Here is a 26,991-nt window from a genome sequence, read left to right as displayed (position 1 = left end):
GAAGGCGATCTATAGCGCCGCCACCAATCGGAACTTCACGAAACTATAGAGGCTGTTCCACAACAAATTCGGAATTTTTCCAACTGAAATTGGCCGAGAAAAACAAAGTGTGTTTCATTCTTCATTGAACGCCACTTGTACAAATGATCCATGGAACACGAAACTAGCTAGCTAAGTATGGCAACTGACCTGAGGTCCGGTGCTGACCGTGCGTGTGGTTGCGCCGAGTGTTGCAGACAAGGCCAAGGTGGTGTACGCGGCGCGCGAGATCTTCCTGCCGTACGGCCGGCCCGCCGTGCTGGACTGCCACTTCCGGGCCAACCCGCCGCTCACCAACCTGCGCTGGGAGAAGGACGGCTTCCTGTTCGACCCGTTCAACGTGCAGGGCGTCTTCTCGCGCAGGAACGGCTCCCTCTACTTCAGCAAGGTGCGTGTATCAGACTGTCCCCAGGTGAGCTGACTGTCGCCGGATGTCCCGTTCTTTTTAGGCAGTCGTGACCCGACCTGCGTAAGCCTTACACAGGACACCAGACGTCCCGAGTTATGGCGCTGCTGACAATTAGAAATATTGTGCGCATTCACTTAAAAGGTGGCAGAATACTTTCTAAAACACTCAGCGTCTTGTCTTCCAATTTTGTATTATTACTACTACACGGTTGTTTTCTGAGCAATTATTCAACTTCTCACAACCTTCCCAGCCCCCTCTTTTCACCCACTGACTGGACTCTAGTTAAATCAGCACACCAGTTAGCAGTCAGTATTGCACTTCCCTTCTATGGTGGTGACTGAACCTCGCGCCCGTCCACTTCTTCGTTTCGTGCTTACTTTCATAGTGAGTAACAAACACCGGAGGCAGGTGACGTTTAGATGTCTGCACGACACCCACTGATGTCCTCAGTGCGTCCAGTGGGCTTACGACAGGTATGTAATTTGTAGGCAATTTCTTTATTACAAAGCACAGTATATAGAAACGATGTGAATGAAATTACATGTTAATTAGTTACATCAAAAAACTAAAGTAACAATCCTGAAAACGAATGTGTCTTACGTTTTAAGCCTCCAATTAGCATACTTCTGAAAAGTAAAGCATACAGTTCTTTCAAGTGCAAATATTTCTTCACATTTAATCTGTGATTTCTTTTATATTAAATATATTTTGTAGTCGAGTATTAGTTTTAGATATAAGGAAACTAATGAGAAATATAATTTTATTTCTTTGCAATACTGCACATATGAAAGACACACGCACTGATAGCAATCAGTTTCTTTGTTATGTTATAAATTACAGCGATAAACGACAAAGACCTTACAACTTTTATCGTTTCTCCAAAATACTCTGCGCAACGGAATTAAAAGATCACCTTTCCCAAACCCCGTACATGCCTCACATTGGGACGCATAAGTTTGAAATCTGGCTCAAAGGTACCTATAACCTTCCTCTACGATGGTGGAAAAGCATGGCGCTTTGTGATGTCATCCTTGGGCTCAGCGACGCTTCAAACAACAAGATGTCGACACATGCGAAGAACAGGCCGCAGATCAGAGAAGTTCACGTGACCTATAAGGTGGGTTGATGATGTCACATTGACACCAAAATTCACAGTTCTGCCCAACGTCATCTCAGACGTCTCACACGATGGGGGGTCGTCACGACCCCTCCTACCCACATTTCGCCCCTTCGTTTGACGTCTCTCCGATGGAGGTCAGAACAGCGTCACCAAGCGTTGACATTAGCAAGGTGTTCTTGACAACCTTTTAACACTGCTGACACCCTGGCACGTTTCAGCCTTTCTCTAAGGATATTGATGGGCTGCATCCACATCGAACGTGATCTGACCCCTTTGGAGTACAGCGCGACCGCAATTTTTGCTGTGCCATACAGGTTGGAACCGCTGGAGACCGTTCCAAACCATTAATTTAACCGTTGCAGCAAAGCGTACCTGTACTTTTTCAACATTCATATTTTTCGCCCTCCTGTGGTGCGATGACGCGGGAGTGCAACATTAACATGTACGGAAATAAAACGTCGAAGGGTCACTTTAAGATCCACCCTTTCAGCAACACCCTCGGTACCACTCACGGAATTTTATTGAGCGCGTTAGAAACGTATCTTCAGAAATGTTCACACCAATTTAACATTGTCAATAAATGTGCGCGGGTGCACCGAAGCTGTTGCCAAAATGCGAGGCTTTAGGGCCACCCTTTGCCGTTTTATTTCCGCACACGTTGATGCTGAACTCCCACGTCATCACGCCTCAGGGCTGCGGAAAACAGGAGGGCTGAAGGCTCTTACGTGTCCATCGCTGCTTCGGATAAATGTCAGATATCGTTGAATGGTTTTGAGTATTCCCTGGGCTGGTGGTTCCACCCCCTACTAGAGAAAAATCTGTGGTCGCATTACTCTCCAAAGGAGTGAGATCACGTTCAGTGGGATTGTTAGTCCATGATGTAGAGAGGGGTTGAAACGTCACGCAGATATCAGCAGGAACTTAGATTATCAACAACGCCTTGCTGTTGCTCATCGCACTGCAACTGTCGTTTTTGACTGCGAAATGTGAGGGAATTAGCGTCCTCTATGTCATCCCCTGGGACCTTATCGTGTCCATTCTGAGCTGCGGTGTGTTTTTCTCGGCCTGTCATAAGAAAACCGCGTGATGTTAACGCTTTGTGTCGTGGCTATGACACAAAGGCGCCAAACGAAGGGATGAAATGTGGGTGATAGGGCCTGTGACGACGTTCCCATCGTATGACAGGTCCACGGTGGTGTTGACCAGGATTGTGGTGAAATGTGGGGCCAATGTGACGTCATTAGCACACTTTTCACGTCACATGAACTTCTGAGCTGTGGCGTTTTTTCGCATGTGTCGACACCTTCGCTTTTGAAGCGTCGCTGAGTTTGAGGTGACGTCGCTACGCGGCATGCTTTTGCAGCATTAAGAGGAAGATCGTAGTCACCTTTCAGCCAAATTTCGAAGTGATGCTCCGCAGTGGAAGTCAATTACGGTGTTTTCAAAAGGCGATCCTTACTTTTCTAGAGCAGTGTATTATGTTTCGACAAATTTGTAAGTAGGTACGAGTATCGCAAACTTCACACCCTGTAGCCTGTAGCCATGAGGAAACGATTGTGGCTGTGGGTATCGAGGTGGGCAAGAATTAAATCTGCTTCAGTTAGTAGCTAAGATGCACTCAACGTTCACACCCACGGACAAGAGACTTGTAAATACGGTATGTATCTCAGTCAAGGACCTTGATAATTTTATAACAACGTTTATTTGAAGACTTATGATAACCTGTCAGACAAAGAACTGTAAAGAGAGCCTATTCTTTGTGTATAAGTATACTTGTTACAACACACAAACTTCGTGCATATTACATTTAAGGAAATACCTATCTAATGTGATCTGTGGTCAATGAGCTTCTGAACAAGGGATTCGTGTGTAATAAAGATCTTCTTAATTTAAGCATTTAGTCAGATATTCTCCTTCTATCGAATATATTCCCTGCACGATATTTTCTTACCGATATTTTTGCGTTGCTGAAGTTGGAGTCATGAACGACGGCTGTCCAGTTTAGACTCTGCGCACCTAAGACACGCATTCGCGGACGGCGACGAGCGTTCAGCAATGTTCGGAGCGCTCTGCTGTGAATGTCGTAGCTGTTAAGAGCATTAAACGTGATCGTAGCGAGTTATTTAGTGAACTTTTATTTCATCGCCGATGGTAGTGGTAAGCGACTAATTTTACAGAAAAAAAGCGAGAGACGTAATCTGCAGGATACACGCTTTGGTGAAGTGCAAAGCACGTACACGCGCGTACCGCTTGGAACCGGCAACAATGGAATCTCCATTCGTCCGTTCATGCCTCGACAAGCGTCAACTATCATAGGTCGTGAATCGGGAAACAGCATGTAAAGAATCACGCATTGGAGTCAAGAGTGAGCTATTTTTTTTTTTCACCAGAACAGATGTTGTGCTTAAGGCCGATATTACACGACAGACCCAACAAGTCATGTGTAGACGGCCTGCCACCTCGCGGCAGAATGCCTAAAGCTGCGATTCTAGCAGATGGTTATCCGTCGGGGAGAATTAGGAACTGTTTATTCTGTCATGCATGGGCGGACGCACAGAATGCAGTATTTGGAGTCGGCTCTCTGCTTGTCTTTGTTTTTTTTTTTTTTTTTTTTTTTGGTGGGCAGCAGACGGGAAATACTGAGCTCTTGTGGACGTTTTTCGCTATTGCGCGAGATTTTCTACACATATTGCAACGAGTAATTTTTTTTTAAATTCCGGATAAAAACAAATGAAAATTTTCTTTCTTGTATAGCTGTTGAGAACGTCTGTATATCTAAAGATAGCTTCTTCTTGTAGAAATGGAATGGAACAAAGAAAATATAAGGGTGCTTATTGAGGCACACAGCAAGGAAAATTGTTCATATGATAGGTAGGTTGTACAGTAATAAGGTACGTCTACAAATGTCAGCTACTTAATATATATGTTTTACGTAAACTTACATGTAATTACAAGTGAAAGTACCGCACGTGTTTGATTTGATTGGATCTCTTGTACTATTTCCGAATGGCAGGAAGGATAATGTTGAGACAAAGCCACAAGAGTTAGAGGAACTGTGCCGGCCCCGAACAGTGAGCACTCTAAAAGCCGTTTTGCACCTTTGTGGTCGCACTGTTGTGAAATAGCTTCCCTCATTACTGTTTTCTTGGCCGTCCGTCATATATGATCGGCAGCTGCTTGTCAATACAAGGCACATACATTCTGACGAAGTTCCTAAATTTGTGTGGATCTTCGGGCCTAAACTCCTTCATTAACTATGTGATCAAAAGTACCTTGCTGAAAATGACTGCCGGCCGGAGTGGCCGTGCGGTTCTAGGCGCTGCAGTCTGGAACCGAGCAACCACTACGGTCGCAGGTTCGAATCCTGCCTCGGGCATGGATGTGTGTGATGTCCTTAAGTTAGTTAGGTTTAATTAGTTCTAAGTTCTAGGCGACTGATGACCTCAGAAGTTAAGTCGCATAGTGCTCAGAGCCATTTGCACCATTTTTGAAAATGACTTACAAATTCGTGGCGCCCTCCATCGATAATGTTGGAATTCAGTACGGTGTTGGCCCACCCTTACCTTTGAAGACACCTTCCACTCTCACAGGCATACCTTCAATCAGGTGGTGGAAAGTTTCTTGGCGAATCGCAGCCCTTTCTTCACGAAGTGCTACACTGAGGAGAGGTATCGATGCCGGTCGGTGAGGCCTGACACGAAGTCAGCTTTACAAAATATCCCAAAATTGTTCTATAGGATTCAGGTCAGGACTCTGTGCAGGCCAGTCCATTACAAGAGTGTTATTAACAATAACCACTCCGCCACAGGCCGTGCATTATTCACAGGTGCTCGATCGTGTTGAAAGATGAAATCGCGATCCCTCAGTTGAATCTCTTCAAGAGTGGCACGCAAGAAGATGCTTAAAACATCAATATAGGCCTGTGCTGTGATAGTGCCACGCAAAACAACAAGCGGTGCAAGCCCCCTCATGAAAACATGACCACACCATAACACCACCGACTCCGAATCTTACTGTTGGCAGATGACGTTCACCGGGCATTCGCCATACCCATATCCTGGTATCGGATCGCCACAATGTGTACCGTGATTCGTTACTCCACACAACGTTTGTCCACTGTTCAATAGTCCAATGTCTACGCTCCTTACAGGAAGCGAGGCGTCGTTTGGCAATTACAGGTGTGATGTGTGGCTTATGATCAGCCGCTCGACCATGAAATCAAACTTTCTCACCTACCGCCTAACTGTCTTGCAGTGTATCCTGATGCAATTTGGAATTCCTGTGTGATGGTCTGGATAGATGTCTGCCTATTATACATTACGACCCTCTTCAACTGTCGGCGGTCTCTGCAAGTGAACAAACGGGGTCGGCCTGTACGCTTTTGTGCTGTGCGTGTCCATGTTTCCACTTGGCTATCACATCGGAAACAGTGGACTTAGGGATGTTTAGGAGTGTGGAAATCTTGCGTACGGGCGTGTAACAAAAGTGCCACCCAATCAAGATCGAATACGATTCCTACTCCTGACATTACGTCGTGGTTCTGCCCTTCTCCTAACAACTAAGGGGAAAACTATCGGGGCAAATGCTGCGTAGATAATTGAGTCCTGCATGTCTAAAATGCTATGAAGCGTTAACACAGATAATAGCCTGAAATGAAAGCTTCGGTTCATAATTCTGTATAATCATAACGTAGGCCTAATTTCATTCTAGTTGCACGGGATAAAAATAAATGCTTAATAAATACGAAGCTAGACCTCTCAGAAATTTCAGTATAAATGAACATCAGCTTCAAAAAAATGTCAACATTCACACCCAACGACTTAAATACGTCTGCAGTGCGAATACATACCTTAGAGCACTGGTGCAAACTTACACGTTAGGTGTACCGTGTAATAAGGGCTAACGAAAAATATGTCACTTCCAGACTTGAACGCTCGGGGCGCTGGTGCAGACCTGTGTATACGGTATCGTGTAATTCCTGCTTAAGACAGGATACTGTTCGCAGGTGGACGAGTCTCACGGTGGCAGGTACACGTGCACGCCCACCAACGAGCTGGGCTCTGAGGGCCCTAGTCCGCCCATGATGGTGATCGTGCAGCGGCCGCCCGTCTTCACGGTGAGGCCCCACAACCTGTACCTGCGGCGAGCCGGAGACTCCGTCGTCATGCCGTGCGACGCCATCGACGGCGACGAGGCCCACCGGCCCACCATCGTCTGGTTCCGGGTAAGCAGCTCTCTTTCTCTCTCTCTATCTCTCCCTCCCCCCCCCCCCCTCTCTCTCTCTCTCTCTCTCTCTCTCTCTCTCTCTCTCTCTCTCTCGCTACAGCTACACGCGTAGTGGTGCAGCTGCCGTGTACTGCAGCTAACAACGTTAGTTTGCACAGGCTAAGAAAATAGACGCATGCATAAACCATTTTACCTTACAATTGAATTAAATCTGTCGACATGAAGTGAATGGATGATAGAGGGAGGGTGGAAAGCAATGAATATGCAATCCGGTTACCTAATTTTTAGGACTGCGTTCCTCAGTCGGTAAAGACAGAACCCTTAGACACTGATGAGCCAAAACATTATGACCACCGGTGGCGTTGCGGACACGTGACGCGGTAACAGATGTATATAACCGGAGCAGACGCGGGCAGAGGATCACCCTAGCGAACATATGGCCTGAAAATGCTGAAAAACAATATGATAAGCGACTTTCACAAAGGACAGGTTATTATGACGCAAAGCCTTTGAACGACTAACTCCAATACGTCGAAGCTGCTCGAATGTTCACGTGCTACTGTTGTGAGCATCTGAGGTTGGACGTAGAAGGACAATGAAACTACCACTAGGCACTAAATGGTTGGATGTCCACGATTCATCATAGAACGCGGGGTTCAGAAGCTTGTCTGCTCTGTAAAGTATGATAGATACTCATCTGTGGCATCTCTGCCGCAAGAGTGCAATCCTGCTGCAGGCACACGCGTTTCGGAACATACCGTTCATCGTACGTTGTTCCGTACATCGTACGTTGTTGAACACGGAGCTCCACAGCAGACCACCCCTACGTGCTCACATGTTAACCCAACGACATCATCAGTTGCGACTGCATTGGGCACGGTACCATCGGAATTCGACCGTCAATCAATTGATAAGTGTCGGCTCTTCGGCTGGATCACATTTTTGCTTCATAATGTCGATGGTGTCCGCCCCCTGTAGCTGAGTGGTCAGTGCGACAGAATGTCAATCCTAAGGGCTCGGATTCGATTCCCGGCTGAATTAGAAATTTTCTCCGCTAAGGGACTGGGCGTTGTGTAGTCCTAATCATCATCATTTCATCCCCATCGACACGCAAGTCACCGAAGTGGCGTCAAATCGAAAGACTTGCACCCGGCGAACGGTCTACCCGACGGGAGGCCCATTCACACGACGTCGATTCTCGTCTCCAGAAACGCCGTCATCGAGGTGAACAGCGGCTCGAAACGTGTGGAGCACGACGTACGCAGGCCGATGGGAGCAGTATTATACTATTTGAGACACACTGCTGCGCTTGCGTGGGAGCTGTGATACTAATCGAAGACACGCTAACAGCTGCGAACCACCTTCAGCCCTTCAAACTTAACGTCTTCCGCGATGTCGTTTTTCAGCAGTATAGCTGTTCATGTCTCTGAGCCATAACCGTGCTATAATGGTTAGAGCAGCTTTTTAGGAAACTCACGTTGTCATCTCGGCGACAAATTCGCCTAATGTAAATCCTACGGAAACCATTGGGGTCGGTATCGGGCGCCATCACCGCGTGCGCAAGTCAGCGTTTCAGCGATCCGTTATTTATGCGAATTATGTAACCTGTATGTAGACATCTAACGGCACATATCTCCACAAACCTGCCAAAAAGCTGTCGGTTCCTTGATACAAAGAGTCAGTGATGTATTTCGTTCCAAACACGATGACACAAGCTGGTAAGCAGGTGGTCATAATGTTTTGGCTCATCAGTGTAGGATATCTTTGTTGTCCGTCTGTCTGTCACTCTGTCTGTCTATTAGTCTGTTAAGATCCCTTTTTCTCAGGAGCGGGTAAACGTATCATGTTGAAATTTATATCAACAACTAAGGTCTATGGTCCTTTGGCGATGTAAAAAATGTAAGCCTCTAGATCGATGCAATCAAAAGATACGGCCATTTACGTCAACTAATTTGATACTCGCAACCTCAATCATCAAACCCTATATAGTGCTTCCCGTTGACTTAGAAACATGAAATTTAGCAAGATGGAAGGTTTCACAGTACAAGTAAATGAAAAACATCCGAAAATGGGTAAACTGCAATTATATATTTTTGCCACTACAATTTACATTGCATTCATCATCCGTTACAAGTGTGACAGAAAATTCTGCTGCGTGAAAACACATATGTCATGGAGGTTGCTCACTTGTGACAAGTTGGGAGATGTTTCCGTCACCATCACTCCCCATAAAAGTTTAAACATGGTCCAGGGTATTATATTCCACAGGGATCTTCTTCTGCAGTCCGACGATGAACTACGCGCCAACCTAGAACGGCGAGGTGTTCACTTCGTCCGGCGCGTCCATCAGGGTCCGAGGGATAATCAGGTAGCCACCGGTGCCTTCATCTTGGCCTTTGAGGTTGATGTTTTACCCGAAAAGGTTAAGGTGATGGTTTACCATTGTGATGTGAAGCCATATATCCCTCCTCCGATGCTGGAAGTTCGGGCACATGTCATCTCGCTGTACTTCTAGCATCACGTGTCGGGATTGTGGACGTCCTTCGCATCCTGATACTCCGTGTGCCCCGCCTCCTATCTGTGTTAACTGTGGAGAACACCATTCCCCCTGCTCGCTGGACTGTAGGATATTTCAGAAAGAAAGGAAGATAATGGAATATAAGACCTTGAACCGCCTGACCTACCCCGAGGCTAGACGGAAATACGAGCGGCTCCATTCTGTGGCAATGACGTCAACGTACGCCGCTGCTGGAACGACGGTTCTTCCATGTCCTGTGTCATCCCATACGGTTGGTTCTATGATTGGTCAGCATCCAAAAGCCCCCTTGATTGTGGGGGGCACTTCACACCCTGTTGCTCCTGCTCCATCTTTTCCAGGAGCAACACCCTCCCAACCATCGGGGACATCAGCTCCCCCTTCCCAGCCGGAGAAGTGTAAGACTTCTTCGGCTACTCTCGCCAGGAAGGGATCCCTTGGGGACCTTCCTTCGCAAGTTCCGACCAGTGGAAAAGCGGACGCCCGCAAGTGGTTGAAACACCCAGCAGTCCCTGGTCATCGGGCCTCATGGTCGTCGTCTGTCCCTGAGACTGACCCAGTGAAGCCCATGAAGCCTGAACCACCAAAGGCACAGCGCGACAAGCAGAAAAAGAAGAAAGTCCCCAAGACCAACGATATTGCGGTGGCACCCATCCCACCGCTTCCTACAAGCTCTGCGTCTGAGGACGAGGTGGAGATTCTGGCGTCCGCTGAGGACCTCGATCTCGCCAGTCCCTCGGACGCAATGGATAGCATTTGCACGGGTGCTCTGTTGGAGGCAGCAGGTGACCCAGCGGCGTAATCTGCCTTCCCAGTCCCGTCACGCCTTTCCCAGCCATGGCCAACACCATCCTCCAGTGGAACTGCAGCGGTTTCTTCCACCATCTAGCTGAGCTCCGCCAACTTATCAGCCTTCACCCTTTCTTCTGCATTGCTCTTCAGGAAACTTGGTTTCCAGCAATGTGAACCCCCGCCCCCCGTGGCTATCGGGGTTATTATAAGAACCGAGCAGCTTATGAAAGGGTGTCTGGCGGCGTCTGCATATATGTCCTTCACACTGTGCACAGCGAGTCTGTCCCTCTCCAAACACCTTTAGAGGCTGTCGCTGTTCGGGTGTGGACGCCACAGGCTGTTACCGTCTGCAGTCTTTACCTTCCACCGGATGGTGATGTCTCGCAGCATGTCCTGGCTGCACTGGTAGCCCAACTGCCGCCACCTTTCTTGCTATTGGGCGACTTCAACGCCCATAACCCTCTGTGGGGTGGGTCAGTGGCAACAGGTCGAGGCGCCATCGTTGAGCATTTATTGTCGCAGCTCGATCTCTCTTTGTTAAATGATGGTGCCTTCACACACTTCAGTGTGGTGCATGGCACATACTCCGCCATTGACCTTTCCATCTGTAGCCCTAGCCTCTTACCGTATGTCCAATGGAGTGTGCATGACGACCTGTGTGGTAGTGACCACTTTCTGATCTTTCTGTCACTACCACAGCGTCACTCTTCTGGGCGCCCTAGCAGATGGCTATGAATAAGGCTGACTGGGACTTGTTCTCCTCCACTGCCGCTATTGAGCCTCTCTCTACTGATGACATTGATGCGGTGGTTCAATCGGTCACCACCGGCATCGTTACTGCCGCCGAATCTGCCATTCCCCGTTCTTCTGGGTCCCCTCGGCGGAGGGCTGTACCTTGGTGGTCGCCTGAGATCGCTGAAGCGATTAAAGATCACCGGCGGGCGCTCCAGCGTTACAAGCGACATCCCTCCATAGACCACCTTATCGCCTTCAAACGGCTGCGTGCGAGGGCCCGCCTCCTTATCCGCCAAGGCAAGAAGGAATGCTGGGAGCGGTATGTGTCCACCATTGGCCTCCATGTCACTCCATCGCAGGTCTGGGCCAAGATTCGGCGCGTCTTCGGCTATCGGACCCCTGCCAGCGTCCCTGCGCTCTCACTGAATGGAGCTGTTTGTACAGACTCCGACGAAATTGCCAACAGCTTGGCAGAGCATTTTTCTATGAGTTCTGCTTCTGCGAATTACCCTCCGGCCTTCCGCTCCATTCAAGAGCGGATGGAACGTCGGAGCCTTTCGTTTCGCACCCACCACCCAGAATCTTACAATGCTCCATTCCGTGAGTGGGAATTTCGCAGTGCCCTAGCCGCTTGCCCTGATACCGCTCCTGGGCCAGATGGCATCCACTGTCAGATGCTGAAACACCTTTCAGTGGACTGCCAGCGACGCCTCCTCGATCTTTACAACCGTCTTTGGGTCGAGGGGGAATTTCCGTCGCAATGGCGGGACAGCATTGTCATCCCCGTTTTGAAACCTGGAAAGAACCCTCTGGAGGTGGACAGCTACCGTCCCATTAGCCTCACGTTCTTTGCAAGTTGCTTGAACGGATGGTGAGCCGGCGCTTAAATTGGGTACTGGAGTCTCGGGGCCTTCTGACTCCGTCTCAGGGTGGGTTCCGTAAAGGCCGCTCCGCCACCGACAATCTGGTGAGCCTGGAGTCGGCCATCCGTACTGCCTTTGCCCGCCGTCAGCACCTGGTCGCTGTCTTTTTCGACATGCGGGAGGCGTATGATACGACATGGCGTTATCACATCCTTTCTACGCTTCATGGATGGGGTCTTCGGGGTCCTCTGCCGACTTTTATCCGTAATTTTCTGTCGTATCGTACCTTCCGCGAGCAAGTCGCGGCCTCATATAGTTCCTCCCACGTCCAGGAGACCGGTGGACCACAGGGTTCTGTTTTAAGTGTCTGTCTGTTTTTAATAGCCATTAACGGGCTCGCTGCGGCCGTGGGAAATTCTGTCTCCGCTTCCCTGTATGCTGACGACTTCTGCCTTTACTACAGCTCTACTGGCATTGCAGCTGTTGAACGTCAGCTACAGGGCGCTATCCGCAAGGCGCAGTCTTGAGCTGTAGCTCATGGGTTCCAGTTTTCGGCAGCCAAGACCTGCGTTATGCATTTCTGCCGGCGACGCACTGTCCACCCGGAGCCGCAGCTTTCTCTTAATGGCGAACTTCTTTCAGTGGTGGAATCACACAGGTTTTTGGGGGTGGTTTTCGATGCCCGGTTGACTTGGCTGCCTCATATCCGGCAGCTCAAACAGGCGTGTTGGCGGCATCTCAATGCTCTGCGTTGTTTGAGCCACACCCGCTGGGGCGCCGACCGATCTACCCTGTTCTAGCTCTACCAGGCGTTAATCCAGTCTCGTCTGGATTATGGGAGCCTGGCTTATGGCTCAGCATCCCCATCTGCGTTACGGGTGCTGGACCCAATCCTCCATAGCGGGATACGCCTTGCCACTGGTGCTTTCCGCACCAGCCCTGTGGACAGCATACTAGTGGAGGCAGGTGTCCCTCCACTGCGGTTACGACGCCAACAATTACTGGCTGCTTATGCTGCCCATGTTTTTACCTTGCCCGGGCATCCAAATTACCGTGTCCTGTTCCCGCAGTCCGTCGTCCATCTGCCAGACCGTCGGCCCCGCTCGGGTTGTCCGATCACCGTACGTGTCAAGGAGCTTCTCTCCGGGCTTGGGTTTTTCCCTGTTCCACCTCCTTTCCGGGCACCTCTGCGTACACCCCCGTGGTGTGTTCATCGCCCTTGCCTCCGGTTCGACTTGGCACGGGGCTCGAAGGACTCAGTCCCTCCAGAGGCCTTCGGCCGCCGCTTTTATTCCATCCTGACCACGTATCAGGGCTCTGGAATTGTTTACACTGACGGTTCGATGGTTGCTGGTCGTGTCGGGTATGCGCTAACTCTAGGGGACCATTCAGAACAACGTTCCTTGCCGGATGGCTGCAGCGTTTACACTGCTGAGCTGGTCGCCATCTTTCGTGCCCTAGAGTATATCCGCTCCTGCTCAGGTGAGTCCTTCGTTATCTGTAGCGATTCCCTGAGCGGTTTACGAGCTCTCGACCAGTGTTTTCCTCGTTCTCGTCTGGTGATGGCTATCCATGAGTCCCTGCATACTCTTGCTCGTTGCGGCCGCTCTGTGGTCTTTGTGTGGATCCCTGGTCACGTCGGTATCCCGGGCAATGAACGTGGTAACGTATCACTTAGAAATAAAGTATTGTTTGCACAAAAGCGGGCAAAATGGACAATATGTGTTGCTCACCAGCGGTCCACCTCTTCTAGGAGCAAGGCATTTTAACCGCGATGTTACACATACTTACTAACGAAATTCGTCACAAATAATCCTTCACGATTTGAGAACAGTGATGTCCATAACCCCATCACTAGAGGAAAAAAGACCTTTATTACCCTTTTTAGAGCTGCAAGTAGCCCAGAAAGGGCTCATTATGCAGCAACAAAAAGTGCTGTTCATTTGCTCGATAACATAAACTGTCTGACAGGTAGTAAATTAATTTTAATACCTGACCTAATATCATCTATCTTGGACACTTCTTTCTATTTCAAGGACGAATTTCTATTTGAAGGCTCGTAGCCTGTAAAAAAACTTCGTTTGTAAGTGTAGTTGTATGAGTAGGACTAAAAAACAACGTCGCAAAAAATGCTCGAGATTCTTGATTCCCAGAATGGATTAATTATCTTCATACATAATTAAGCTTGTACAGAACCCTCAGTGTGTGAGTCCTACTAGTACTTGGCAAAGTGTTGTATGTTCTTTAGTTTTCTTGCATTCGTCTTCCTAAAGCCCAGAGGTACTTATGAATAACACTGTACCGCTCCAGTGTTAGTTCTTAAAAAATTGCCATGACGGCAGACATACGAGAAATGAAGAGACGCGTACAAAGGGTCGTAAGAAGTCGCTATTGCCCACAAGAAAGTATCAGGGAAATTTTCAAGAAACTTAAACGGTAAATCTTAGAATAAGATGAAATATTTGTCACTAAACGCTTTTATGAATATTCGAAGAAGACTGTGTGGCAGTTATAGTGTCTCTGTGGTATGTCTCATATAGGGGTCATGTCATATGTATGAGAAATTGCGATGAATACAAAGGCGTTTATACAGTCTTTTTTCCTCGTTTAGTACGAGAATTACCATATTAGGAATGAAAATTGCGAATTTGATACGACCTGTTCTCTATTATACTCCTCACTGTCGCTTGTGGAACGTGTGTGCGGAACTTGTATGTAGGTATGGGTAGAGCGAAAGAACAAGACAAGAAAAACTACCGGCTTATGCTTGTACATAACCCCATATGAATTTTTGAGTGACTGAATAACGTAGGAATTGGGAACTTTTCCTACACATCTGATTCCGCTGCGCAGCTTATACGGTGAAAATCTCTTGCGTCTGCTGCCGGTCTACTGCGAGATGACCCTTCTGCATGCTTACGTAACGTGCTGTCTGCATAACGGAGGCCGATCGATGGAGTGGAGGAGACTTTCTGCCCCGCGAACGGGACAAGGCGACTGAGAAGAATGGCCGCCCACAGGGGACCCAGTTGCAGTCACAAGAGATCCGTCATTCAGCAAAGGGGAGGAGCAAGCGCTGTAATAACTAGGCAGTTGTTAGTAATAATTACAGGAGTTAGAAGAAAAACATGGAAACACTTTAGGCCTGCTTTGCGTAATAAGGTGTAAGAAACACGCTGCCATTCAAAACAGCAAACACGGGTCCTGTATGTTTTTGATAGGAATCTTATAAGATTCTTCCTGCAAAATAGTGTAAAGTTCAGGCAAGGTTGATGGAGGTGGATGGTCATACCCCCTCTTTTCTCCAAAGTAGACCATAAAACCTGAATAATATTGAGATCTGTTGATGTGGAGTTGCGACAGTTCATCGTTACGCTCATACGAACTTTGTGAACATAGGTTGTGGAGTTCTGGAACACAACGTCACTATCGGAGGACGAAGACTTCACCATGTGATGGCCTTCATCAGCCAAAATGCTTACATGATGACTGACAGTAACGCGACCTTGCAGAGCGTCCATGGGGCCCATGGAATACCATGTTGTTCAAATTGTCACCATATCCACGCTGTTTTTGATTCTTGGGTTGTAAACTCGGCCACAAGTTGGGAACAGAGAGGTACAATACTCATCCAACCAAATAACTTTTTTCCATTGCTCCAAAATGCAGGTTTTCTGGTTTCGGCACACGTTTTCCTGTTACGGGCATTTGAATCACTTGTGAGGACCTTTAGGATGCCATTTCGTCCAGCTTATTGAGCTCCCTTCGTGTTGTCTCGGTGCTGACATAGTGAGCAACTGCGACATTCAGTTCTGAAGTGGCTTTGGCACCTGTCGTTCTCTAATTTTTCATCAAAATCCTGTTCAATGACCGTCTCACACTGTCTCTCAGCACATAGTTTCGTCCATGTCGTGACTCAGTGGATGATGTTTTTACGCTCTCTCTGCATGCAGTATAAATCTTCGATACGCTGACTCTTGAAACGCTAAACAATTCGACTCCCTGGTTACGGAAGCACCCATCATACGAGCACCAACAATTTGGCCACATTCGATTTCACTTAAGTCCGACATAATGCACTCACAACTACACAGAACAGTGTTCCGACCACGTGTGGTACGCACCGTATTGAGGACACTGGAGAGGTGCCGTTAGTGGTCAAATGTAACAGCGCAAACTGCAGGCTTGGATAACATCTGCATTTATGTTCAAGCCCGCGTTTCTCACGGTTTCCATACATCTCTCCAACCCCTGAAAATGCGTTGTGGCTTCCAGTCTGGTGTAAGCTTTTTTGTTTGTTATCGTTTCGGCGGACTGCATGTCAGTTTAGCTGCTTGATTTACCGAGCAGCTACTCATACGGCCTCACTAAGGTGACTGGACCTCGCTCCAAACGCTTTCTACACAAAAAAATCTAAGGAGGCTGTTGAAAATTACACGTTAGCTCCGCATCACCAGCCAACGATGCTAAGCCCCAGGGTACGGAGGTGAATGCGTTGTCACTACTGAAAGAAGGCTTCTACGATACACTCCTGCACTGTGATGGCCATACACAGCGTTAACGGCGCCTCGTACAGTGTTTCCGCAATGGCTTTTTGGCACCGCACAGCTATGAATACAGCCTACTTATATGTCTTGTAGCTGCGTTAGTCAGCAGTCCGAACTCTATAATGCACTAGTCAAACTGTGAAACCGCTTTTCACAAGTTTCACTAGCCTTGCCCGGCAGCCAAAAATCTATACCCATATCACAAGATACTTTCAAGCGACTGTCGTTCACCTTTCCACAATTTTTAATTCCATTGTGTGAACACACCGAGCCACAGCTACCGTATTATATGATAAACTCCACAGTTGCATTCCAGCGTCCGAGACCACAAAGAGAAACCATCTGCACTAACTTTTATAATTGGCTATTTGTACACAGTGTTAATCTCCGTTTTAACTTATTTCCATTCACGTACCCCCTAAACTCCAAAAACGAGTGAAAATGATTGACAGTTATCAGCGTCATCAGAGACTGTTCTGTGTGTTATTCTGACTGATAATATGTACCCTGGTGCACATAATTTAAGGACGAAAGCAACTTGATGTGTTACTGTCAAGCAGCATAGCTCAGTGGAGACTCAGACTATACATAGAAAAAACTGCAACACCATAGTAATGAAGGAAGCTGAAACAAATACTTAAAGAGACGCATTTTCAGAGGAGAGTACATGTTGCGACTTTCCTGTAGACACAGCTCTCCTACGGTACAGATAGCAGATGTATCGCAGGGTGCGACTAAAATGACGCTGCAACTAGGAAGTTGCTCCAAAGCTGAAGGACGCAGGACTGCAGGAGTCTTGCGAGTAAAACGTCTAAATGACATACAGATTCACCGTGAAATTCTGGCGGCATGCGAACCAGATGCATTGTCCTGTCCAGCAGTAGTGAAATGGTGCCAACAGTTTGAGCAAGGACGCACACACGTGATTGATGCTTATCTGGAAGGGAGGCCATCGACATAGACCACAGACAACACAATGTCCACGCAATTACCGCGGCAGGCTGAGTGAACATGTGGGAGAGAGAGAGAGAGAGAGAGAGAGAGAGAGAGAGAGAGAGAGTTTCTAATGACGAGGACATTGACACAGCTGTTTTGGGAAACCAGATCTGTGAAAGTGTGTTGCATCTGTAAAGGAAACCACGCACAAATGGGACAGATTCTAGCATACTGCACCAAAATTTGAAGTCATTATAATTTCAGCACCGTAGCAGTCCTCGAATGGTTACACAGACGTGATGTTAGGGCGATAACATGCCGGTATAGCCCACAGGAAAGTGGAACAGAGATGCTCTGGCATCTTAAATGGGTGTCTTGGTAACAAAGACGACATAGTTATCTCGAAACCTTGTTGCGTATGACTGTGTAGCCATTATGCTGTCACTAACTGAGTTCTGTAACAAGTTTCAGCTAGTGATAGCGAATACCCTGTTCAAGAATCACAAGAGGAGGAGGAATACTTAGAAAAGGCCGGAAAATACGGGAAGATTTCAATTAGATTACATCATGGTCAGACAGACTCCGAAATCAGATACTGGATTGTAAGGCGTACCCAGGAGCAGATATAGACTCAGATCACAATATAGTAGTGATGAAGAGTAGGCTGAAGTTCAAGACATTAGTCAGGAAGAATCAATACGCAAAGAAGTGGGATACGGAAGTACTAAGGAATGACGAGATACGTTTGAAGTTCTCTAACGCTATAGATACAGCAATAAGGAATAGCGCAGTAGGCAGTACAGTTGAAGTGGAATGGACATCTCTAAAAAGGGCCATCACAAAAGTTGGGAAGGAAAACATAGGTACAAAGAAGGTAGCTGCGAAAAAACCATGGGTAACAGAAGAAATACTTCAGTTGATTGATGAAAGGAGGAAGTACAAACATGATCCGGGAAAATCAGGAATACAGAAATACAAGTAGCTGAGGAATGAAGTAAATAGGAAGTGCAGGAAAGCTAAGACGAAATGGCTGCAGGAAAAATGTGAAGACATCGAAAAAGATATGATTGTCGGAAGGACAGACTCAGCATACAGGAAAGTCAAAACAACCTTTGGTGACATTAAAAGCAACGGTGGGAACATTAAGAGTGCAACGGGAATTCCACTGTTAAATGCAGAGGAGAGAGCAGATAGGTGGAAAGAATACATCGAAAGCCTCTATGAGGGTGAAGATTTGTCTGATGTGATAGAAGAAGAAACATTAGTCGATTTAGAAGAGATAGGGAATCCAGTATTAGAATCGGAATTTAAAAGAGCTTTGGAGGACTTACGGTCAAATAAGGCAGAAGGGATAGATAACATTCCATCAGAATTTCTAAAATCATTGGGGGAAGTGGCAACAAAACGACTATTCACGTTGGTGTGTAGAATATATGAGTCTGGCGACATACCATCTGACTTTCGGAAAAGCATCATCCACACAATTCCGAAGACGCCAAGAGCTGACAAGTGTGAGAATTATCGCACAATCAGCTTAACAGCTCATGCATCGAAGCTGCTTACAAGAATAATATACAGAAGAATGGAAAAGAAAATTGAGAATGCGCTAGGTGACGATCAGTTTGGCTTCAGGAAAAGTAAAGGGACGAGAGAGGCAATTCTGACCTTACGGCTAATAAGGGAAGCAAGGCTAAAGAAAAATCAGGACACTTTCATAGGATTTGTCGACCTGGAAAAAGCGTTCGACAATATAAAATGGTGCAAGCTGTTCGAGAGTCTGAAAAAAGTAGGGGTAAGCTATAGGGAGAGACGGGTCATATACAATATGTACAACAACCAAGAGGGAATAATAAGAGTGGACGATCAAGAACAAAGTGCTCGTATTAAGAAGGGTGAAAGACAAGGCTGTAGCCTTTCACCCCTACTCTTCAAACTGTACATCGAGGAAGTAATGATGGAAATAAAAGAAAGATTCAGGAGTGGAATTAAAATACAAGATGAAAGGATATCAATGATACGATTCGCTGATGACATTGCTATCCTGAGTGAAAGTGAAGAAGAATTAAATGATCTGCTGAACGGAAGGAACAGTCTAATGAGTACACAGTATGGTTTGAGAGTAAATCGGAGAAAGACGAAGGTAATGAGAACTAGTAGAAATGAGAACAGCGAGAAACTTAACATCAGGATTGATGGTCACGAAGTCAATGAAGTTAAGGAATTCTGCTACCTAGGCAGTGAAATAACCAATGACGGACGGAGCAAGGAGGACATCAAAAGCAGACTCGCAATGGCAAAAAAGGCATTTCTGGCCAAGAGAAGTCTACTAATACCAAATACCGGCCTTAATCTGAGGACGAAATTTCTGAGGATGTACGTCTGGAGTACAGCATTGTATGGTAGTGAAACATGGACCGTGGGAAAACCGGAACAGAAGAGAATCGAAGCATTTGAGATGTGGTGCTACAGACGAATGTTGAAAATTAGGTGGACTGATAAGGTAAGGAATGAGGAGGTTCTACGCAGAATCGGAGAGGAAAGGAATATGTGGAAAGCACTCATAAGGAGACGGGACAGGATGATATGACATCTGCTAAGACATGAGGGAATGACTTCCATGGTACTAGAGGGAGCTGTAGAGGGCAGAAACTGTAGAGGAAGACAGAGATTGGATTACGTCAAGCAAATAATTGTGGACGTTGGTTGCAAGTGCTACTCTGAGATGAAGAGGTTAGCACAGGAAAGGAATTCGTGGCGGGCCGCATCAAACCAGTCAGTAGACTGAGGACAAAAAAAAAAAAAAAAAATACATAGGAAACGCATGCAAAGACTGTAAAACAAAAAATTCAAAACACCTCGAAGCTCTAAAAAGTTACAGCTCCCGTTGCACATTTTCTGAACACCTCAACCAAAAGCCTTTAAGCATCATCTAACTAAAATAGAAACAGTTTTAAAAATTCTAAAATTCAGCAACAGCCTATACCACAGTCTTAAAAGAAAATTTCCGTATATAGAAGGCATGTATTAGCATGAAGAAAACAGATTATAAACGACGAGAGAGAGAGAGAGAGAGAGAGAGAGAGAGGGAAAGTGAGGGGGACGGGGGAGGAGAGAAGAGTGTGTGTGCCCGCTCGCGCGCGCGTGTATGTGTGTGTGTGTGTGTGTGTGTGTGAGAGAGAGAGAGAGAGAGAGAGAGAGAGAGAGAGAGAGAGAGAGGGTTAGGAAGTATGCGAACTGTATTATTATTTAGCACCACACTCATTCGAGAATAAGCGGACTCCAACTGGGACTGGCCACACAACAGCAATATTTTGTGTTTTAGCAAATGTGAAAAGCTTTATTTACAAACAAAGTTCTGCAAAATACAGGATGTTTGTGCGTGCTTCTCAACGACCTATGGGATTGCTAATGCAATAGGAATTGCGGAAGATAAATGTAAGTTATAGCAAATACAATCGCAAAATGTCTTCGCACAGTATTACACTCCTGGAAATGGAAAAAAGAACACATTGACACCGGTGTGTCAGACCCACCATACTTGCTCCGGACACTGCGAGAGGGCTGTACAAGCAATGATCACACGCACGGCACAGCGGACACACCAGGAACCGCGGTGTTGGCCGTCGAATGGCGCTAGCTGCGCAGCATTTGTGCACCGCCGCCGTCAGTTTCAGCCAGTTTGCCGTGGCATACGGAGCTCCATCGCAGTCTTTAACACTGGTAGCATGCCGCGACAGCGTGGACGTGAACCGTATGTGCAGTTGACGGACTTCGAGCGAGGGCGTATAGTGGGCATGCGGGAGGCCGGGTGGACGTACCGCCGAACTGCTCAACACGTGGGGCGTGAGGTCTCCACAGTACATCGATGTTGTCGCCAGTGGTCGGCGGAAGGTGCACGTGCCCGTCGACCTGGGACCGGACCGCAGCGACGCACGGATGCACGCCAATACCGTAGGATCCTACGCAGTGCCGTAGGGGACCGCACCGCCACTTCCCAGCAAATTGGGGACACTGTTGCTCCTGGGGTATCGGCGAGGACCATTCGCAACCGTCTCCATGAAGCTGGGCTACGGTCCCACACACCGTTAGGCCGTCTTCCGCTCACGCCCCAACATCGTGCAGCCCGCCTCCAGTGGTGTCGCGACAGGCGTGAATGGAGGGACGAATGGAGACGTGTCGTCTTCAGCGATGAGAGTCGCTTCTGCCTTGGTGCCAATGATGGTCGTATGCGTGTTTGGCGCCGTGCAGGTGGGCGCCACAATCAGGACTGCATACGACCGAGGCACACAGGGCCAACACCCGGCATCATGGTGTGGGGAGCGATCTCCTACACTGGCCGTACACCACTGGTGATCGTCGAGGGGACACTGAATAGTGCACGGTAGATCCAAACCGTCATCGAACCCATCGTTCTACCATTCCTAGACCGGGAAGGGAACTTGCTGTTCCAACAGGACAATGCACGTCCGCATGTATCCCGTGCCACCCAACGTGCTCTAGAAGGTGTAAGTCAACTACCCTGGCCAGCAAGATCTCCGGATCTGTCCCCCATTGAGCATGTTTGGGACTGGATGAAGCGTCGTCTCACGCGGTCTGCACGTCCAGCACGAACGCTGGTCCAACTGAGGCGCCAGGTGGAAATGGCATGGCAAGCCGTTCCACAGGACTGCATCCAGCATCTCTACGATCGTCTCCATGGGAGAATAGCAGCCTGCATTGCTGCGAAAGGTGGATATACACTGTACTAGTGCCGACATTGTGCATGCTCTGTTGCCTGTGTCTATGTGCCTGTGGTTCTGTCAGTGTGATCATGTGATGTATCTGACCCCAGGAATCTGTCAATAAAGTTTCCCCTTCCTAGGACAATGAATTAACGGTGTTCTTATTTCAATTTCCAGGAGTGTATTTCGTTTAGGTATAAAGCGATGTGGTAACTTACCAGCCAGATTCACATTAATACAACTGAGCTGCAAATGACAACCTACTAGTTGCAGTAACCTACAACTCTTAAATTAAATTTTCCCTGAGACATTTAAGTCTCTAATTTGTCTACGATTAGGCAGATTTGCTAACCATTGCAACATCACAGCATTATGGGAACGTAGCTGCACGAACTACGAAAGTCGAATACCCTCCCCAACACAAACTCCAGCTCACATCTCCCCTTATATTGTCACTATTACCAGGGCTCTCCGACATTGGAATAGCACCCCAGCATTGGACGTAATGGGGAAGTGCTGTACTACATGTGATCGTGCAGATCTTAAAATAAATTTATCGTGCATAAATTAGAGACTTAAATGTCTCAGGAAAAATTTAAGATCTATATGATCACATGTACTACAGCACTTCCCCATTACGTCCAGTGCTGGAGTGCTATTCCAATATCGGAAAGCCCTGGTAATAGTGACAATATAAAGGGAGAAGTGAATCGGAGTTTGTGTTGGGGAGGGTATTTGACTTGAGAAGTTGGTGCAGGTGCGTTGGCCATAATGCTATGGTGGTGTAGTGGCCAGCATATTTGCCTAGTAACCAACAAGAACCAAGTTCGAGTGCCGGTTGCAGCACAAATTTTAATTCTTCAGCTTCCAACGTTATCGTTAACCTATAACGTAAATCTGCAGTACCGACAACAAAAAACAAAAAAAGAGAAAAAGTTTTCTTGGATTAATTTTCATAGAGTATTTATCACTTAAAGCATCATCACATGTTACAGGTGAAAACAAAGAAAACCCACGCATGATGACACAAAGTTGCTGAAGCAAGTTTAGGTCTATATGAAAAAACAATGTTTTGCATAACAGGCGGACCTTATGTCCAGTAATTTTGATGCGTATCGTTCTCCTCCAGTCCTGTACGGTGGATTGAGGAGAATTCAGACGTTGTACATCTGCAAAATACAACAAGTGTTCTTTTGTCAACATTTATCGGCTCCTGGACAACTGTGTTGTCTTAATGAAACAACTAGTTTCTTTTAGAATGGTGTATATTACGAAGGAAACAAGGCGGAATTTACGTGAGTAATGTTAGAAAGTCGATGTAGGTGGTTTCTCATTTTGCCAAACACTGGACCGACACTCAAAGTTGGCCGCCTCTAGTTCAATAAAGCGATAATATGCACCAGCAAACATGTATCAGGGCCACACGAGGTACATCGAAGTTGCTAATGTCATGGGTCACCCATATAATAGCGTTTCAGAGTCTGGCGTAGAGCCAAGGCTTGAAGTGACATGGAATGCGTAAAAGGGCGAATGTTCCACAAAGTCGTCTAAATAGCCTTCTATAATTACGTACTTGTTACGTGCTGATTATGGTCGCATTAATGGCTCACTCGCAAGGATGCAGAAATAAAGGGTGAGCCGTCTGAGAAAGGAAACTTAAATATATCTAGAAAGAGTAAATGTATCAGGTTTGGCACGCAGTGCGCTATAGCGAGCAATGTGGCGAATTTTCTGTGCTACACAGTTTTTAACGCGTATAGGCGCGTGGTCTAGGGCGCCTTCTCACGGTTAGCGTGGCTCCCCCTGTCGGAGGTTCGAGTCCTCCCTCGGGCATGGCTGTGTGTGTTAGCATAAGTTTAAGTTAGATTAAGTAGTGTGTAAGCTTAGGGACCGATGACCTCAGCAGTTTGGTCCCTTAACACTTTCCACAAATTTTCAATAACGTTTATAGATGCCGAGTTACGGTACCACCTTTGATTTTCTAATGAAACTGTATACTTTTTCCTGTTGCGTTGGAAAGAGTCTTAGAAGAGAGTTTGATCGAAATACCATGTGTGAAGTTTGACCAAGTACAAAATAACAAAATAACGGCTCCACCAATCACCGCCCTGAGGTTAGTAGAAGAGGTCCCACAAACGTCTACCCTACTAATGCAGCAACTGTAAACACACACATAATCCAGATGCGGTTCAGGTGTTTACCTTTGCGCTTGAAGCACGCCGGTCTTTTATTATAAGGATTAGACAACTTGCTCGTGATGCTATGTAGACTCTTATAATCTCTCACTGTCTGATCGAAAGTAACCGAACACCAGAGATCACGAATGAGCCCTGAATACTCGCATTACTATCGCCAGCGAGTGCTATCACTTCGTTTCCAACATCTCCGTCTCCGTGGCTCGTGGATTCGACTCTTGAGTTTACGCCACTGCCCACATGTGCTTGTCACATGTTACTGTTGTCGAGTGCAAGTGGACTCTCTGAGAAAAAAAAGGGCTTACACACACACACACACACACACACACACACGACGGTCATTCGGAAAGTAAGGAACGATCGGTCCCGAAATGAAAAATACAGTGAAAATCTGATGAAGCTTTGCACAGATGCGTTGGGCTCTGTGTCTAGTACGCCCGTCGATCGCATCATGTCGCTCTTTTCACTTCTGACCTCACAGTGAGAACGTAAAAATGGCTAGAAATTAGCTTCTCCCACCAAGTATGAGGGCCTGGTGAAAGATTTCGCCTGAAGCTATGCAATCCACATAACATAACTATCATGCAGTTCGCTGTACACAAAAAATTCAAATGGTTCAAATGGCTCTGAGGACTATGGGACTTAACATCTGAAGTCATCAATCCCCTAGAACTTAGAACTACACAAACCTATCTAACCTAAGGACATCACACACATCCATGCCCGAGGCAGGATTCGAACCTGCGACCGTAGCGGTCGCATAGTTACAGACTGAAGCGCCTAGAACCGCTCGGTCACACTGGCCGGCTCTACACAACAACAATTCTCGGCCGCACTCTGCAGATGCTCCTACAGCGTTTCCGATGGGAAGTGTTTGATCAGCCACAATACAGCCCTTAATTGGCTATCCCTGAGGTTCATCTCTGCTCAAATGAACCGCTAGCTATGAAGACAATATTTAACACCGAAAACGAGCTGCAGTTCAGAGTAGAAAATGGTCGAAATGCACTGGCGGCTGTCTTCTATAACGAGGGAACTGAAAAGTTGGTACAACGCTACGACAGATGCCAAAGTCTGAGCGGCGACTGTATAGAGAAATAGCTGGAAGGTGTAGCTAATCATTCCAAATAAAACAGTTTTCATTTTCACTGTGGTTTCCATTTCGCCACCTTTCATTCCTTACTTTACGAATAGTCCTCGAATAACCCTCTTATATCTTCTCTCTTCCCAGAACCTGGTCATATATATATATATGAGGGTTGGAACTTAAATAGTGCCACCTATTTATTCACAAACGATACAAAAGAGTTACATGTTTGCCCCTGTTACTGCTCTTCAAAGTAGTCACCAGCATTGTGTAGAACCCGTTGGCAGCGATGTGGAAGGCGTAGTATGCCGTTACCAGAACCTATTGTGTTGATGGTACGAATGGAACGGTCTAAAGTTGTGGTGATTCTCGTGTACGACTGTGACGGTGTTATGCTAACGCATTACGTTCCTCCACCGTAGACTGTCAATGCACAGTATTACTGTTCATTTTTGCAGCATCACCTCCGACCAGCTTTGCGAAAGAAGCGACGACACTTTCTGCGCAACCCACCCATCATTTTGCACGTCAATGCGCGGGGGCATAAAGTGCAAGCTGTGGCTGCTCTGTTCGGTCGATGGGACTCGGAAGTACTGTACCATGCACCATATTCCCCGGACGTAAGTCCTTGTTACTATGATTTGATTCGGAAGATGAAGGAACCACTTTGTGGCATTCGCTTCAGAACTGATCCAGAGATGCGACAGGCAGTAGATGCTCCAGTCGCATCATCAACAGAGCAGGCTCTGCGAACGGTATGGCCGCGGTGGTCTAGCGGTTCTCGGCGCTCAGTCTGGAGCTGCGCGACTGTTACGGTCGCAGGTTCGTATCCTGCCTCGGGCATGGATGTGTGTGATGGCCTTAGGTTAGTTAGGTTTAAGTAGTTCTAAGTTCTAGGGGACTGATGACCACAGATGTTAAGTCCCATTGTGCTCAGAGCCATTTGAACCATTTTTTGCTAACGGTATACTACGCCTTTCACATCGCTGGCACCGGGCTCTACACAACGCTGGGGACTACTTTGAAGGGCAGTAACAGGTGCAAACATGTAACTCTATTGTATAGGTTGTGGATAAATAGTTGCCACTAATTAATTGGAACGATCGGTACACAACAATGAAGATGAAAATGGTTTTATTTACAATAGTTAGATACATCATCCAGCTACTTCTTTTCATAGTCTCTCCATCACAGACATCATAATAACGTTCTACGAACTTTGCAATACCCTCGTCATAGAAAGCAGTTTCCTGTGCCTTACAATTTTCTACGCTGGACTACAGTTCTTTGTCTGTGTCGTAGCCAGTGGTTGATTTAAGCAGAGATGCAAATCAGAGAGAGCCAAATCTGGGTTGTATGGCGGGTGATCAAACACTTCTCGTCGAAAACGCTGGAGAAGCGTCCTCACTGCCCCAGTTGTGTGCGGGCGAGAACTGTCATAAAGAAGCAATGCTGACAGGGGATTCCAGAAATCAGGCGACATTTTTCACCATATTTGGCGGAAGGCACTATTTTCTAGACATCTTTACAAGCTCAATATGCGCTCAGAACTGAAAAGAGTGACATTACGCTATTTATGGGAATTCTAGAGACACTGCCCAAAACATCTGTGCAAAGCTTCATCGGATTTTCATTACGGTTTCCATTTCACGACAGACTATTTCTTGCTTTCCGAACAGCTCTCGTTTATCTTAACGTTTTCGAAGACTGCTGAAAATTTATTTTAATATTTAATATGTATTCCAGGAATGTCTAACAGTTACGTTTACGAGACTTTACTGACAA

At 46.9% G+C, this 26,991-nt stretch overlaps 1 protein-coding gene across 1 annotated transcript in view; it reads left to right on the top strand.

Annotated features, from left to right (window-relative positions):
* LOC124802499 (protein borderless) overlaps positions 1-26,991 on the top strand; it is a 470,917-nt gene that overhangs the window by 384,194 nt on the left and 59,732 nt on the right. The window contains exons 6-7 of the mRNA XM_047263317.1: positions 237-427; positions 6,574-6,792. Of these exons, the coding sequence (XP_047119273.1) occupies positions 237-427; positions 6,574-6,792 (410 nt within the window). The remainder of the gene's footprint in view (positions 1-236; positions 428-6,573; positions 6,793-26,991) is intronic.

Source organism: Schistocerca piceifrons, chromosome 6 (genome assembly GCF_021461385.2).
Source record: "Schistocerca piceifrons isolate TAMUIC-IGC-003096 chromosome 6, iqSchPice1.1, whole genome shotgun sequence".
Lineage (NCBI taxonomy): Eukaryota > Metazoa > Arthropoda > Insecta > Orthoptera > Acrididae > Schistocerca > Schistocerca piceifrons.
Note: the sequence above shows the minus strand (reverse complement) of the source record. Positions and strands in the feature narration are given on the sequence as shown.